Source organism: Dromiciops gliroides, chromosome 2, assembly GCF_019393635.1.
Source record: "Dromiciops gliroides isolate mDroGli1 chromosome 2, mDroGli1.pri, whole genome shotgun sequence".
In the NCBI taxonomy this organism is placed as follows: domain Eukaryota; kingdom Metazoa; phylum Chordata; class Mammalia; order Microbiotheria; family Microbiotheriidae; genus Dromiciops; species Dromiciops gliroides.
In genome coordinates this window covers 1,076,119-1,091,880 of record NC_057862.1, presented here as the reverse complement: position 1 = coordinate 1,091,880, position 15,762 = coordinate 1,076,119, and the positions used below count along the sequence as shown (strand labels likewise).

The 15,762-nt window shown below is 53.5% G+C and overlaps 1 protein-coding gene across 1 annotated transcript in view; it reads right to left on the bottom strand.

The window, feature by feature from the left end:
• Window positions 1–15,762, bottom strand: part of CFAP46 (cilia and flagella associated protein 46) — a 131,428-nt gene that overhangs the window by 92,317 nt on the left and 23,349 nt on the right. The window contains exons 13-20 of the mRNA XM_043988884.1: window positions 14,376–14,604; window positions 9,610–9,730; window positions 8,290–8,413; window positions 7,520–7,647; window positions 6,049–6,185; window positions 5,190–5,323; window positions 4,179–4,391; window positions 3,390–3,558 (exon numbers count right to left, since the gene is read on the bottom strand). Coding sequence (XP_043844819.1) covers window positions 3,390–3,558; window positions 4,179–4,391; window positions 5,190–5,323; window positions 6,049–6,185; window positions 7,520–7,647; window positions 8,290–8,413; window positions 9,610–9,730; window positions 14,376–14,604 — 1,255 coding nt within the window. The remainder of the gene's footprint in view (window positions 1–3,389; window positions 3,559–4,178; window positions 4,392–5,189; window positions 5,324–6,048; window positions 6,186–7,519; window positions 7,648–8,289; window positions 8,414–9,609; window positions 9,731–14,375; window positions 14,605–15,762) is intronic.

Sequence of the window (15,762 nt, the reverse complement as noted above, 5' to 3'; positions counted from 1 at the left end):
CAGATGGTGGTTCATTTCCTAAACTCCTTAATGCTTTGCTCTTTCTGTCCAGGTGGTACGTAATCTTCTCCTTTTGATGTTTACCCAAAGACGTGGCAGGAATCCCCACTCAAGTTCCTGGACTTTCTCACAGGAGCCTGCCTCTATCATAGACAATGCCACCCTCATCCCTTTACCTAGATCATCTGTTTGTTTGCTTTTTGGCAGGGCAATGGGGGTTAAGTGACTTGCCCAGGGTCACACCCCACTGATGCACTGTGGTGCCCACAAGGTCACACTGGCTTGATGGAGAAACATGATGCCCATGCCTAGTGACTCCAAAGTCCTTCTGTCCTTGGCCCTTGTAGTATCCCATGGGGAGTACCGGATTCACCCCGGACGTCTGTAAGATGCAGAGCCAGCAGAAGGCAGGCAGGATGGGGAAGGGTTTGAAGGTCATGCCATGAGAAAGACCCAAATGGCAGGAGAGAAGCCCGGGGGGGGGGCAGAGAGCCTCTGCGAGTGGGATTGTTTAGCACTGCCCTGGGAAAGAGATTCCACTGGTTCTGTTTGGTCAGAGGGAGAAATCAGGAGCAGTGTGGGGAGAGTGAGAACTGTCCCAAGCTTAAGAGGTGGTGAGCTCCCCATAGGGCAGAGGCTGGAAAAGTACTTGTCAGGGCTTTTTGTTTAGTCATGGGCTGTAGTAAATGACCACAGTAACCTAGTATCTAATAAATCCAAAAGACCCATGCTTTTGGGACAAGAACTCACTATTTTATAAAAACTTCTGGGAAAACTGGAAAACAGTTTGGCAGAAACTAGCCATAGACCAACATCTTACACCATATAAAAATGGGTACAAGAGTTAGACATAAAATGTGAATTGATAAGCAAATTAGAGAAATATGGAATAAGGGAAGAATTTATAACCAAACAAGAGATAGAGAGCATTATGAGATATAAAATGGATAATTTTGATTACATTAAATTAAAAAGTTTTAGCACAAACAAAATCAATTTAGCCAAGATTAGAAGGAAAGCATGGGGCAGCTAGGTGGTGCAGTGGATAAAGCACCAGCCCTGGATTTAGAAGGACCTGAGTTCAAATCCGGTCTCAGACACTTGACACTTACTAGCTATATGACCCTGGGAAAGCCACTTAACCCTCATTGCCTTGCAAAAAGAATTAAAAAAATAAAGAAGGAAAGCAGGATACTGGAAAAAAATTATAGTAAGTATCTCTGACAAAGGCCTCGTTTCTCAAATATATAAAGAACTAAATCAAATTTTTAAGAAAATGAATCATTCCTCAATTGATAAATGGTTAAAGTATATGAACAGGCAGTTTTCAGACAAAGAAATGAAAGCTATCTATAGTCATATAAAGATTGTTCTAAATCACTATTGATTAGAGAAATTCAGATTATAGCAACTCTGTGGTACTACTTCATACCAAAATGACATATGTTGGAAGGGATGTAGAAAAATTGAACACTAATGCATTGTTGGTGGAGTTGTGAATTGATCCAAACATTTTGGAGCACAATTGGGAACTATTCCCAAAGGGAATGTGTATATCCTTTGACCCAGCAGCATCACTATAGGTTTGTATCCCAAAGAGATCAAACAAGGGGAAAGAACCTATTTGTACAAAAATATTTATAGCAGCTCTTTTTGTGGTGGCAAAGAATTGGAAATTGAGGGGATGCCCATCCATTGGGGAATGACTGAACAAGTTATGGTATATGATTGTGATGGAGTATTGTTGTGCTATAAGAAATGACAAGCTTTTAGAAAAACCTGGGAGGCCTTATAGGAACTGATGCAAAACAAAGCAAGCAGAACCAGGAGAACACTGTACACAGTAACAGCAACATTGTGATGATCAGCTGTGAATAACTTAGCTCTTCTCAGCAATACAATGATCCAAGACAATCCCCCAAAGGACTGATGATGAAATATGTTCTCTGCCTCCAGAGAAAGAGCCTGAATGAAGATTGAAGTAGACTGTTTAAACTTTCTTTGGTCTCCCTCCCTCCTTTCCTTCCTTCCTTCCTTCCTTCCTTCCTTCCTTCCTTCCTTCCTTCCTTCCTTCCTTCCTTCCTTCCTTCCTTCCTTCCTTCCTTCTTTCCCTTTCTTTCCTTCCTTCCTTCCTTCCTTCCTTCCTTCCTTCCTTCCTTCCTTCCTTCCTTCCTTCCTTCCTTCCTTCCTTCCTTCCTTCCTTCCTTCCTTCCTTCCTTCCTTCCTTCCTTCCTTCCTCCCTCCCTCCCTTCCTTCTTTCCCTTTCTTTCCTTCCTTCCTCCCTCCCTCCCTCCTTTCCTTCCTTCCTTCCTTCCTTCCTTCCTTCCTTCCTCCTTCCTTCCTTCCTTCCTTCCTTCCTTCCTTCCTTCCTTCCTTCCTTCCTTCCTTCCTTCCTTCCTCCCTCCCTCCCTTCTTTCCCTTTCTTTCCTTCCTCCCTCCCTCCCTTCCTTCCTTCTTTCCCTTTCTTTCCTCCCTTCCTTCCTCCCTCCCTCCCTCCCTTCCTTCTTTCCCTTTCTTTCCTTCCTTCTTTCCTTTCCTCCCTCCCTCCCTCCTCTCCTCTTCCCTCCCCTCCCCTTTCCTTCTCTGCATTTTCTTTTTCAACATGGCTAATATGGAAACCATTGTTCCTTGGGGAGAGCTGATGAGATAACCAAGGAAGCAGGTTCACGGAGAGTTGAGCAGAGGGCCCACCTAGGATAGAGCCTGGAGAGGTGTGTGTGTGTGTGTGTGCATGTGTGTATGTGTGTGTGCTCCTGCGTGCCGCATTGGGGGATGGGGAGTTGGATGATGGTCACGGCAGAGACACTGAGCCAGGGCAGCCAGCAGAGGTGGTTGGCTCTGGAGTGAGTGAGGCCCAGGAGCCACCTCGGAGGTCCAGGAGAAATGAAGACCCTTTGCTGCGTGGTTGTGGGGGTGACCAAGGGGAAGCCCCGAGGTCCGATGGCTCATTTCTGGATGGGAAGGAAGGCAAGATGGGCATCTAACAGCTTATGGGGTCGGGGGGTGGCGTTTTCACAGGTTGGGGGTGCCTTGGGCATGTCTGTCCACAGCAGGGAGGGCGGAACTCAGTGTGGGGAGGAGGCAGCGCTGAGCCGGTAGGCGAGTTGGGAAGGCAAGGAGACTCAGGTGAGGTCCCCAGGACGGGACTGACCTGTGTGACACAGGGGCCACCTCTTCCTCAGAGGCTGCAGGAAAGGAGGGCAGGTTGGGGGGGGTGAGGTGGGGAGGCCCCCTCCACCAAGGGGCATAAAGGCGCCCAGGGCCAGTCCCAGCTCAGCCTGCCCGGTCTCCTTGGCTGGGGGATACAAGGCCCCCAGGCCCTTAGGTCTGACCCAGGTACAGCTGGGGGTGTGTGTGTGTGGGGGGGGGCTGGTCCTTCCCCTCCCTACCTCAATGGCAGCTTTGACCTCAGACGCAGCGCTCCACTCCAGCGGGGTGACGTGGGTCTGCACGGACTTCAGAAACCTGCGGCCCTTTTCTGAGGTGTGGGAGGGAATCCAGGAAAGGATGAGGCCCCGAGCCAGGGCATTGCACAGCAACACCAACATGACGGTGTCTCTGGAGGAGTCATCAGGAAAGCCCAGTCACAGCGGGGGTCACGCAGGGGCTGGTGCTGCCAGCCCAGCCAGAGGGGGGGCCCGGAGCATGGGGGCAAGGCCCCGCTCCTCCCTCTCACTGCTTCACTCGGGCTGGGCACAGCTGGGCTGAATTGGAACTCAGGTCTTCTTGACGCCAGGCCCAGTGCCCTATCCACTGAACCACCCGGCTGCCCGCCCCCCCCCCAGAACAAGATGGGCGACTCTTTCCAAGAAGAGGTTGGGGCAGAGGGGATGAGCTGACCCTCTGGCCCTGCTACTTGCTCCCTGTGGGACCTGGGCGCAGGCCTCAGTTTCCTTATCTGCCCTAAGAGGGTGCTGGACAGGACCGTCTCTGACAACCTTTTCCAACCCCTCATGTGACAGATGGGGGGTGAGTCCCCCCACAAAGCTCTGCCGGGGGCCTCCTGAACCTTTAGGGGAAGCCTCCTTCCCATTTCTGGGTCTCAAGTGATGACCCTGCTTGTGTGAACTCCATGCGTCTGTCCCCAGGCAGAGCGAGCCTCTGGAGGGCGGGCTCCCCCGGCTCCCCTGAATGTGCAGGCTGAGCCCCAGCCAGGCCAGGGACAGCCCCTCCCTCACCCGTTGTGGCCCGTGACCCTCAGGATGTTCAGCAGGGCCTGCAGCAGGTCCACCAGCTCCCTCTGCCGGCCGGCGCAGATCAGGTGATGATTGTGGTTGAGCACGTACACGGCTGTGTTGTGGACCAGCCACGCCTCGTTGATCTCCTGCCCGATCTCGGCTGAGCGCAGCCAGTTTCTCATCACGGACTGAGACAGGTTCTCGATCCAGGAGCTGGAACGGCAAGAGGGCCCCAGGGACCCTCAGAAGCAGCCCAACAAGGGTTTTAGAAGCCACCCCTGGGGAGCTGCCCTCCCCCTGGTCCAGGGCCAGGGAAGCCCAGGAGAGCATGGGCAGGGAGGAACTTCTGTGGGGCCAGGAGACTCCAGGCCCCAAACAGAGGAGCCTGCCCATTGTTACTATTGCTTCTAGTCACCTAGGAAAAGGGGGACTGTGTGGCGGCAGGTGGAGGGAGTGCTGGGTTTGAAGGCAGAGGGCCTGTATGCAAATCTTGGCTCTGCCATTTACTGGGCCTCAGTTTGCCCATTGGTAAAATGGGAATTCTGAGGTCATAGTGTCAAGGATACCTGAGGCCACGGCCCGGGGGTGCCTGGGGCAGAGAGGCAGTGTGGCCTAGGGGACAGGGAACAGGCTGGTCAGCCTTCAGTTCTTGCAAACTCTCAGTCCCAAAGGCAAACCTCTAGGATTTTTCATTCCAAACCTAACTGGTGGAGGGAGCTCCCTCACCTGGGAACCCCCTATCCCAATGCCAACAGCTGTGATCTAGGGGTTCTAGGTGCGGGGGAGACAGCCCTGACCCAAAGGAGGCAGAGGGTAGGTCAACCAACCCCGGGGAGCCAGAGGAGGAGCCGAGGTTCTGAGGGGTCCTAGCCCCTCTGCCCCCACCCCAGGATCCTGCTATGACCCCCAGTGCCCTTCCCTCTGAGACTGTCACGAGCCCATCATGGGTCTGTTTCACAGTGTCCAAAGGTCTGAGTGGTGGTTGGCCATCAGGAGGACTGGGGGAAGGACCTGTAGGTGAGCCACTCTGCATCCTCCTCGGGTGGCACGACCACATTGCCGGTGTGGTGTTGGACGGAGGTCTCCGGGGGGACCGGCCGGTCATTCAGTTCGATGCCTTCTGACTGAAGGAAGTGGATGATGGCCTGGGGGGGGGGGTAACAAAGGAGGCCTCAGTGAGTGAGGCCAGATTCAGGAGCCCTGTCCCTAAGATCAAGGGGCTGAGGACCTGGCATCGCTGCTGTACCTACGTTTGCCACTTGCCCCTCTCCCCTAGGCAGCATGGCCTGTGGGCCTGGGCAGCCCATTTCGTGGAGGGGCAATAGTGGTTCTGCACACTGGGGGCTAGGAGACATGCCCCCAGTGCCTGCAGGTAGGAAGGGCTATGGAGTGTAACTGACCCCTCTGGGACTGTCCTGGTACTGTGGGAGGGGACTGTGTGTGTGTGTGTGTGAGTGTGTGTGTGTGTGTGAGTGTGTGACAGAGAGAGGAGTGGGGAGAAGGGAAGGAGGGAGAGAGGGGGGAGAGGGGACAGAGAGAGACAGAGAGAGGAGAGGGAAGAAGGGGAGAGGGAGAGGGGGAGAGAGAAAATGTGTGTAAGAGTGTGTGTGTGTATGTATATGAGCACATTGTGTGCCAGTGAGCATGTGAGACAGTGTGTGTGTGTGTGTGTGTGTGTGTGTGCGCGCGTGCGCGCGCACTCTCGAGCGTGCATGCAAAGGCTCTGGACAGTTTCCTGAGTTTCCAGCACAGTTTGAGTTGTGGGCAGCTCTCCGGTCTGGGAATTCTGCAGTGACATCATCACCTGAGGGTCAGCCTCAGGACCCCCCAGGATGTCCCCAGCCGCACCCCCCAGCATCGGTGTCCTGACCTCGGCATTGATGAAGCCCACTTCGGCAAAGGTGCGCTGGATGTCCACTGCCACGGGCTTGGGGCTCAGCATCATCTCTGAAGAGCTAGGGATGTCCAGGAGGGTCTCAGGCCCCCCCTTCCTCTTCCTGCCCATGCCTACAATGACAGTCAGTGGTCCCCATTCACCTGCTTAGGCCCCCGTCTAGAGTTGAGTGAGATTCTCCCCACCCCTTAGTTGTGAGGTTTAAAGTGACTTCATAGCATATTAACTGAAAAGTTGTGATTTCTTATATTTAGGTATCTTGTAGATTAAGTGTCTTTTCTTACTGCTTCATCATGCCAGATGATACTTCCCAATGTCAAGCATTAAGTAATATCAGAAGATACCATAGTCAGCAATAATATATTTTAGAAACCACAAATGATATGCTTGACTCCAGGGGTCACGCAGCACAGTTATCTCTGTTGCCACAAGATGACTGATAAGGGAAATGCTGACATTGGTCATGTAGGCAGTTTGCATGTTTTCTAAGAAGATGCTTTTAATTAGTGGGGCATAGAAGCATTCGAGCCCTGGAAGGGTATAAAACCCCGTTGACTCTATAACTCAGGGTCTTTCAGGTCGAACCCCTGACTGACCGGCTTTATTGTGGGATAGGCCCTCTCTCAAATTTCCTCTGTCGGACTTGGAAATTTTCAGGACAGAGCACACACAAGAGCCCAGCTCCAGGGCCTTTGGAATGAGAGACCCACCCCAAACGTCCCTCACTGGGTCCTCAGGGAAGCTCCGAGTGCTGGACTCAGACCCACAATGAGGATAACAGCTGCTTGCAGGCCCCTCAAGGGCCCCACCAACATCAATCAGCACCGTCAAAGTTGTCACTGCAGATGACACAGCGCTCCACAGTCTGGCCCCAGTCTTATTTTCTGTCATTATGAGACGAAAGCTGTCCCATCCAGGCCACTCTGGTGACAGTGGCACTGAAAGGGTGCCGCAGAGGGCAGAGCCTGGAGTCAGAGGAACCTGAGTTCAAATTCAGCCTCAGAAGCCTGGGAGCTGGGTGACCCTGAACAAGTCACTTAACCTAACTGTAAAATGGGGGTGGGTGAAAACAGCATCCCTGTGCCCAGGGCGTTGTGAGGAGCCAGTGAGGTCATCCCTGCACAGCATTGAGCACAAGGTCTGCACACATTGATGCTCCTTTCTCTGCCTCACCATCCAGCCTCCATACCTAAAGTCCCTAGGACGTCTCCCCTTCCTGAAGACCCTCTGATAGGGGCAGATGTGAGGGTGTGTGTGCACGGTGTGGGAAGTGTGTGCAGGTGTTCGGGCTCTGTGCATGTGTAAGCGATGTGTGCACACGTATGTGTGAGGCTACGTGTATGTGTGAGGGAGTGTGCATGTACGAGGGGGGCTTCATGAGAGTACGTGTGCGTGTGTGAGGGGAGTGTGCACACGAGTGGGGGCAAGGGCCAATCAGCTCACTTACCTTTGCGGACCTTGGACAGCTTCTTGGCCATCACGTCATAGAGGAGGCAGAATCTACACGCGGTCCGGCACACGTCCCACACGCCTTGCTTCCGGGCCACCTTGGCTAAATCGGCCCAAATGTAGATCCTGGTTCCCCCCGAGAGCCCAAACGAAGAAAAGTCCTTTCAGGGCTGAGCCGGGGCTGAAGCCCTCAGGGCTGGCGGCCCCGCCCCCACGACTACCCTGTCCCCTCTTGACGAACGCTGCAGAGAGAGACTCTGAGCCCCGCCGAAGGTGCCTCGGCGATCGGACCGGGCTGCGAGGGGATCTGGCCGCGGGCGCTTCCGCCCCTGCGGCCCCCTGGTCTGCAGAAGTCCCTGATCTCCTGCCTCGCACACCCTTGGCCCCTGGTCCCTTCACCGCGTCTGCCTCATCTGAAGCGCACTTCCAAGCATCCCGACTGGAAAGCTCTTTGCCGATCAGCCCGGCCCCCTCGGGCCTGAGGTTCCCGAGGGTGTGGACTTGGCCAAGTTCATACAGGCTATGGGAAGCAGGAGAGCTTCCCCCGAGCTAACAGCGTCTCCTGAGCCACCCTCCATGGCCCCTGTGTGGCTGCAGGTGGGCCACAAGTGCGTGTGCCAGGAAGCAGCTGCGCACTGACTGGAGAAGCCCGGAGGGCGCTGCCCTGCGGAGGGACCCCTGGAGAAAAGGAGGCCGCCACCGGGAGCTCCCCTCCCCCCTCCCTTCTGCAGCCCCTCCCCGGAGCGGACAGACCCGGGCCAGGCTCACCTTTCCTCGCGGTTGTCCGCCTTCAGCCGTTTCAGATGCCCATCGGCTTTGTCGATGCTCGATGTGTGGTGGCGGGCCTTGGCACAGAGGAAGCTGATATGTCTCCTGCTCTTACCAGCAGACACTGAAGGTAGGGAAAGAACCCAAGACCCTGAGAGGCCGCCAAGCATGGGACCCTCCTCCCGAGGGAGGCTCCCTTCTTGGCCGCAGGCCCTGGTGTTCCGGGGCTCTGAACCAGCCCTAAGGGAAGCTCACGGGCCTCTGCATCCATCAGCAGCCTCCCTATCGGGGCGTCACCCGACCATGGGCTCCTCCCATGGGCTCCTCCCATGGGCTCCTCCCATGGGCTCCTCCCATGGGCTCCTCCCATGGGCTCCTCCCATGGGCTCCTCCCATGGGCTCCTCCCATGCGCTCCTCCCATGCGCTCCTCCCATGCGCTCCTCTCTATCTTCCACCTGAGATTCACGCCAGGCTTGGGAGGAAAGGGCAGCAAGGCCAAGGAGAACAGAATGTCAAATCCCTCACAGCCAGAGGACACAGATGGGGGGCAGATGGCTGGTCTCCAACTCCAGGGGGATCTCCCTGCCTGGCCAGGCACAAGTGGCTGCTCCAACTATCTACCCCCTGGAGGCTGTATTTCTGGGGAAATAGTGCTTCTGACACAGGTGAGTTAGATTATCAGGCATATGATAGCACTTGGAAAGGTGTGACCCACCTGACTTGCAGCAGCTCCAGGCCCCCCCAGAGTAGAAGAACCCATAAATAGGAAGGGAGGGAATATATTGGAAGAGCTCTCTCCCTCTCCATCCTTCTCCCTCTCCCCTTCCTCTCTTCCTCCTCCTCCTCCTCCTCCTCCTTTCTGTCTCTCTCCTGTCTCTCTCCCCCTCTTTCCTTTCTCCTCTTTCCCTCCTTCTTCTCTCTTCCATTTCTCCCTTCTTTCTCTTTCCTCTGTTTCTATCAGTCTCTTTTTCTTTTGTCTCTCAGTCTCCATGTTGAAAGTGGGTGACAATAGGGGCAGCTAGGTGGTGCAGTGGATAAAGCACCGGCCCTGGATTCAGAAGCACCTGAGCTCAAATCCGGCCTCAGACACTTGATACTTACTAGCTGTGTGACCCTGGGCAAGTCGCTTAACCCCAATTGCCTCACCAAAACATAAAACAAAAAAATAAAAAACAGAAAAAAGTGGGTGACAATCTCCTCTAAGAGCAATTGAAGAAGAATGAACACCATTAGTCACAAAGGACAGAGGAAACAGGGGAAAGGCTGGAGGGGGCCTCTGGGCTCCTGAGTGGTCAGAGCACCATGGGACAGTTAGCTACCTTTGGTCTCGTTTTCGCCATCTAGAACAATCTGAAAAGCATCCGGAGCCAATGCGAGGCCCACGTTCACCAGCAGAGCCCGTTTTTTCCTTACGCTGTCTTTGGGTTTTGCTTTTTTGGCCTGTGATAAATAAGAGGTGATACGAATTAGGACATCAAAGGCCATTAATGGTTCCTGTTCTTTTCCCTTCTGAAGAGGCTGAGAAGGGACAAAGGACTCATCAGGGTGAGTCGTGGGCTTCAGCTCTCCCCCTTCCACTCTGATGCTCTGGGGACCGTGACAAAGTCTTGGGCTTCTTCATGCCTCCTGTAGAATAAGGGAGTTGGCCTAGGGGACCCCTGAGCCTGTTAGAATAGTCTGTGATTCGAGGCTTCCAGAACTCATTTCTAGCCTGGGGGGAAGCCACACTCTCCTCAGGCAGTGAGGAAATTCTCACTAGCTCAGACTCACAGTCACCTCACATTTAGAAAAGAAATTACTTTGGATTTCCCCCAGACCTTCTGTTTTCCAGGATAGGAAATGCATGGTGCTGACGCTGAGGGTAGGCACTGAGAAAGAAGAATAGTGAGGGGGGAACCTTATTGCCCACACAAGGCACTGGTATGTACCCTGAGGGCCAAGTGCCCCTGGACAGAAAAGGAGCCATGGCAGGGTCCTCGATGTGAACTTTGCTGTGTTCAAACGACATCTGTAGCTGTGTGACTCAGCATAGTCAGTAAGCAAACAGACCCTTGGCAGATGGAACAGCAGCTGTTTTAGCTCAAAAACCAACTGTGCTTATAACCCCCAGGTAGGTTGGAAGCCCGCTTTGACAACAGACTCTACAATGTTTACCCCTTATTTGAAATCCAAAGGCTGGAGCATTTGCTTGTTCTCTTCTTTCTCAAGGAGCTACCTTAGTAAACTGGTGATACCTTGGTCTTTTACAGCTGTAGCACACACTGATACTAGATATTGGAATGAAACAGCTCATTGCCTAGTCCAGTGGTTTCCTCATCTCAGTCCTCACCCTTGAGCCCTGTGCAGCTGCTGATCACCCGCATCTCCTTGGGATTCTCTCCTCTCTCTCTTCCCCTTCCAGGTTTTCCTCCTTCCTTTGTGACCACTCATTCTTCAGTCTCCTTTGCTAGATTCTCCCACAGGACCTCTAGCCATGGGAGTCCCCCAGGGATCCGCTTTTCTTCTCCCTCTGGACTACTTTACCTGGTGATCTCATCAGTTCTCTTGGTTACAAAGATCATCTCTATGCAGATGACGCCACACCTATTTGTGCAGCCCTAATCTGACTCCTAATGTCCACTCTCTCATCTCCTACTGCCTCTGAGACAGATCCACCGGGATGTCCAGTAGCATCTTAAACGCAACATGCCCCAAACCTTTCCTGTTACTTTCCAGGCCAACACACTCCTCCCAGTCCCTCAGAGATACAGCCCAGGAGCCATCCTGGATTCCTCACGTTTTCTTATCCCCATCCAAGCTGTTACCAAGGCCTGACCCTCTACCTTTGCACCATCTCTGCCATTTACTCCCTTCTCTCTCGACCCTACCCTGACCCTGGTGCAGACCCTCAACCCCTCATGCCTGGACCAGCTTCTGGGGGGGAGCCTCTACCTATCTTCAGTATCTCCCCATGCCACTTCTTCCTCTGTTCATATGTCAAACTGATCATCTTACCACCACCCCCATTCGCTTAACTGCGGGGGCCCCTGTAACCTGCAGGATCAATGATGAAATCTTCTGCTAGGGTCCACAGCCCCTAATAACTTAATGCCTTCCTTCCTCTCCAGTGGTCTCTGCTGGGACATAGAACCCCACGTCTCACAGCACTGACTGTCCTCCACTCCTAGACCCCTTCCTCATCTCTACCTCCCGGCTCCCCAGAAGCCGTCCATGGTCCTCCTCACTCTCAGCCTTCCCTCTTGAGACGACCCCCAATTTATCCAGTTTATACCTTGTTTGCCCATCATCTCCCCATCATATTGTCAGCTCCCTGGGGGGGGCAGTGACCATCTTTTGTTTTCCCTTGTATCTCAAGTACTTAGCACAGTGCCTTTGGCTCCGGCATGCCTTTCCATTTGCCTTTTGGAGACAAAGTCCAGAAGCTGGGAGAATTCTGCTTAGGCTAGCGCCCCACAGAGATCCTTCCACAGGCCTCAAGCATCCTTAGCCATCCTTGGCCCAGCTCCAGCATTTTACAGAGAGGGGAAGAACACCACGTGGGCCACAAGCCACCTGATGAGGAGATGCTGTCAGAGCTCTAGGGCATGATGGGTTCTGAGACAGAGCCCCAGCCATAGACTTAGTGACCCGTGTGACGCCTGAGCCTCACTTTCCTTTTCTGGAAGGTGAGGGGGCTGGCAGCCTCTCGACTCCCCCCTCCCCCCTCCAGCCCTAGACCACGTGTGCAAAGGGGCTGATTGAGCCCCTTCTGAGCCTGGCCCTTCCAGTGAAGCCTCTGTCGCATGCACCCTCATCAGGGTGAATCATTTGGAGGGGTCGTTCCACTATTGTAGAAGGACGGACTCTCAAGCTGGAGGGGGCCTTGGCGGCTTGTCCGGCCTGACCCTGTGGAGGGAGCCCCTTCCCCTCGGGGATGGCTCTGTCAGCAGCAGCCACCTCTCCTCCCTCAAGGCTAACTCTGCCCCTCTGAGACCTGGGCCCACGAGGACAAAGCTGACCCCTCCTGCAGGTGAAAGCCCTTCCTCCCACAAACACACCCACGCAGGGCCCTAGAAGCGAACTACAGCTGCACAGACTCCAGGCTCTCCCCTGTGCTGGCTGCACTTCCCTGGGGTACTTTTTGATGGCCTTCCTCAGATGTCGTGGCTAAAATGGAATTGATTCTCTAGATGAGGCCTGAGTCCTGGGACAGTATGAGAACCTACCGGCTCCGCCACTGAGAATCCAAATGTCACCAAAAGAGAGGTGGGGGTGTCGGCTACCTCTCCCCTCGACATCCTTTAGCAGAGGGTGTGGCCCTTAGCACTCATACCAAATGCCTTTTCATTTATTGATTCAACTGACTACTGAACATGTGCTCTTTTTCCTGACCTACCACTTAACTGGGGCAGCTGGGTAGCACAGAAGAGTGTCAAGCCCGTTCAAACTAGCTGTGTGACCCTGGCCAAGTCACCTAATCCTGTTGGCCTCAGTTTCTTCATTAGTAAAATGAGTCAGAGAGGGAAATAGCAAACACCCCAGAATCTCTTCCAAGAAAACCCCAAATGGGGCCACAGGGAGTCAGACACGACTGAAATGACTGAACAATAGCACAAGCATTGCATTGGAGTATTTTTGGGGGGTGGTGCTGCCAAGTCTTGGTGACCTGACCATCTTCCAAGGAGCTGATGATCATGTCTAAACAGATGACTCCCGGGTCTAGATCTCCAACCCTAGCCTGCATCCTTAGCTCCCATCCCTGCATCACAAACCAGATGTCTTGTAGGCATCATGTCCACTCAACGTGTCCAAAATAACTCATTCTCTCCCTCCCCAAACCTTTTCTTCTCCTTCCGACTTCCCCATTACTGTTGAAGGTGCTACCATCCCCCAAGGACCCAGGCTTGAAATCTGGGCATCATCCTTGACTCCATTTCTCTTACGACTCCTACAACTGTTAAATATTACAATCTCTTTCACTACGACGTCTCTCACACACATAGATACATGTGTGTACATCTCTCTCTCTCTCTCTCTCTCTCTCTCTCTCTCTCTCTCTCTCTCTCTCTCTCTCTCTCTCTCTCTCTCTCCTTTTCTCCTCTGATGCTCCCATCCCCAGACTCAGCCCCCATCCCTCACACAGTCTTTCTCAGGCCTCACCCCTCTCCAAACCACCTTCGGCCGAGATGCCGAAGCGATTGTCCTAAAGGTGCAGCTTGGAGCCACGCTGCCCTGGGCTCAGCCGGCCCTTCCTCTTCTCAGCTTTCCAGGCCCGCCTTCATTCGCGCTCTTCCTCACACCTAATTTTCTATCTCGGTGGCTCAGCATCAGCTGCGCCTCCTTCACCTCCTCTTCCTTTCAGAATTCCCAGCTTCCCTCAAGACTCAGGCCACTTCCCACCTTCAACCGGAGGCCTCCCCCAGACTCCACAACCACCCGTTCTGTGGGCATGTTCTAGGTATATATGTCCCGTCCCCTCATAGAATGTAAGCTCCCTGGGGGCTCACTGATCCTCAGGGCTTGGCACCCGGACGGGCACATAGTGGGAGCCCCATAGATGCTTCCTGACTGGTTGATGCAGAATTGACTTACGCTGAGGCCCCAGTCTGCTAAAATGGCCAGGTCTTTTCTCTGCCCCATCTACTCATGGGAAAGTGTCTTTGGAATCCACGTCTTGTCAAAGTCTTCTCTGGCATCCTGATGCTATCATCCAACATGGCGGCTCTCCCTCTCGTGGAAAACGGGCTACCATCCCATCCAGTCATGGATAGGGCCATCATCCAGCAGTGTCCAGGACAGGCATCCCGTGCACATGTGGCAAACTGTGGACACCACCCTGCACATGGCGCATGCCAAATGGAAGGGTGCAGGATGGATGCATGCATGCATGGATGGAGTCACTTCAATGCTTGCTCTTACCATCCTTCTAGAGAGAGCACAATAGCTCACACACGTCCGTGGCATTTATTGGAGGCTTTGCAAGGGGGATGTCTACATGGAAGGCATGTCCACCCATGGTGGTTGTTCTTAGCTCCATTTTACCAAGAGACAACTGGCATTTGGAGAGACTGGTCCCTGGCTTTCCCACCCCCGCCAGCCCCGGTACCTGTTCAATAGCCATGATGGCCTTGTCTTCCATGCGCTTGGGCACCTCGTACAACATGGCGCGCAGGTGAAGACGGTTGTAAGCCATTTTGAGGTGCTCTTGGTATTCCTCCAGGTAGTCAAGCCGCATCGCCTTCTGCAGGTGCTCCATGGCCACCTCCAGCCTGTCCTCATCCTCCTCGATGTGGGCGATTTCAATGTGCACTTGGCAGCGCATCACAATCATCAAGCTAAGACAAGGAATCACAGGCTTGTCTGGTCGGGTCTCCAGCGGAAAGCGGCTCAGAGATGCCTTCGTTCTTACCCTTACCCTGGGCCCCTCTGTCTGCCTGGGGCTTCCTGCTCCTGGAAGCTGGGACCAGCCCCTTCTCACCCCCACCACTGGGGCTACCATTTTGTGCAGGGACATTTATGCCTCCTGAATTTCCGAATCATACCCATGGGCCTTCCTTCCCCCTCTGTGTTCTGTCTCCCTCCGTGAGCTGGCAGGGAGCCTCTTCCTCTCCCTATCTTTGCGTCTCTAGCACACCACCTGGCACACAGTAAGTGTTTAATGAATAATCACTGTGACCAGGTCAAAGGAAGCTCAATACTGGGGGCACAGGGACAAGAGCGGAGGTACTTTCTCCACTTCCTCCACCCTGTGGGGAGAAACAGCACACCCATGTTTATACAAAAGTAGTCGCAACTCTGCAGCTGAGGGGATAGGCAAAGGCTTCATGGAGGGGTTGGTGCGTGAACTAACATAAGCTAACATTTATGAAGCACTCACTTCAAGAATCATTCTCTTATCTGAGTCTCACCACTAGCCTGCAAGAATTAGGCTGAAGACCATTTGACAGATGAGCAAACGGGTTTAAGTGACTTGCCCAGGGTCACATTGCTAGGAAATGTCTGAGGCTGGATTTTAACTCTGGTCTTCCCAACTGGAGGCCCAGCACTCCACCCACTGGACCACCTGTCTGAGCTTTGGCAGCAAACTTAGAACATATTCTGAAATGCAAGGGTCACTCAGTCTTTAGAAAACAGAATATCAGCCCCAAAGGATTCTGAGAAGTTGGACCCAAGACCCTCATGTAAGTGGTGGCATGAACCCAGGGGGCCTCCAGCACCCTCTGGGTCCCTTCATGGGGGGCGATGCAGCTCCAGAGTCCCATCCCCCTCAGAGGGGATTCTGTGATGCTGCATAGATGGGTTATAGAATGTGGTTTGCGACTGGACACTACACATGCATGCTCACAGACACAACCCACACAATATGCACACAATAAACATACACAACCCAATACGTGTATTCACAGTATACACATTCACAGCACATGTGTGTGCACACACATTCATGTACACAACGAGACATGTAGGGCCACGTGTTTGTACACACACAATGT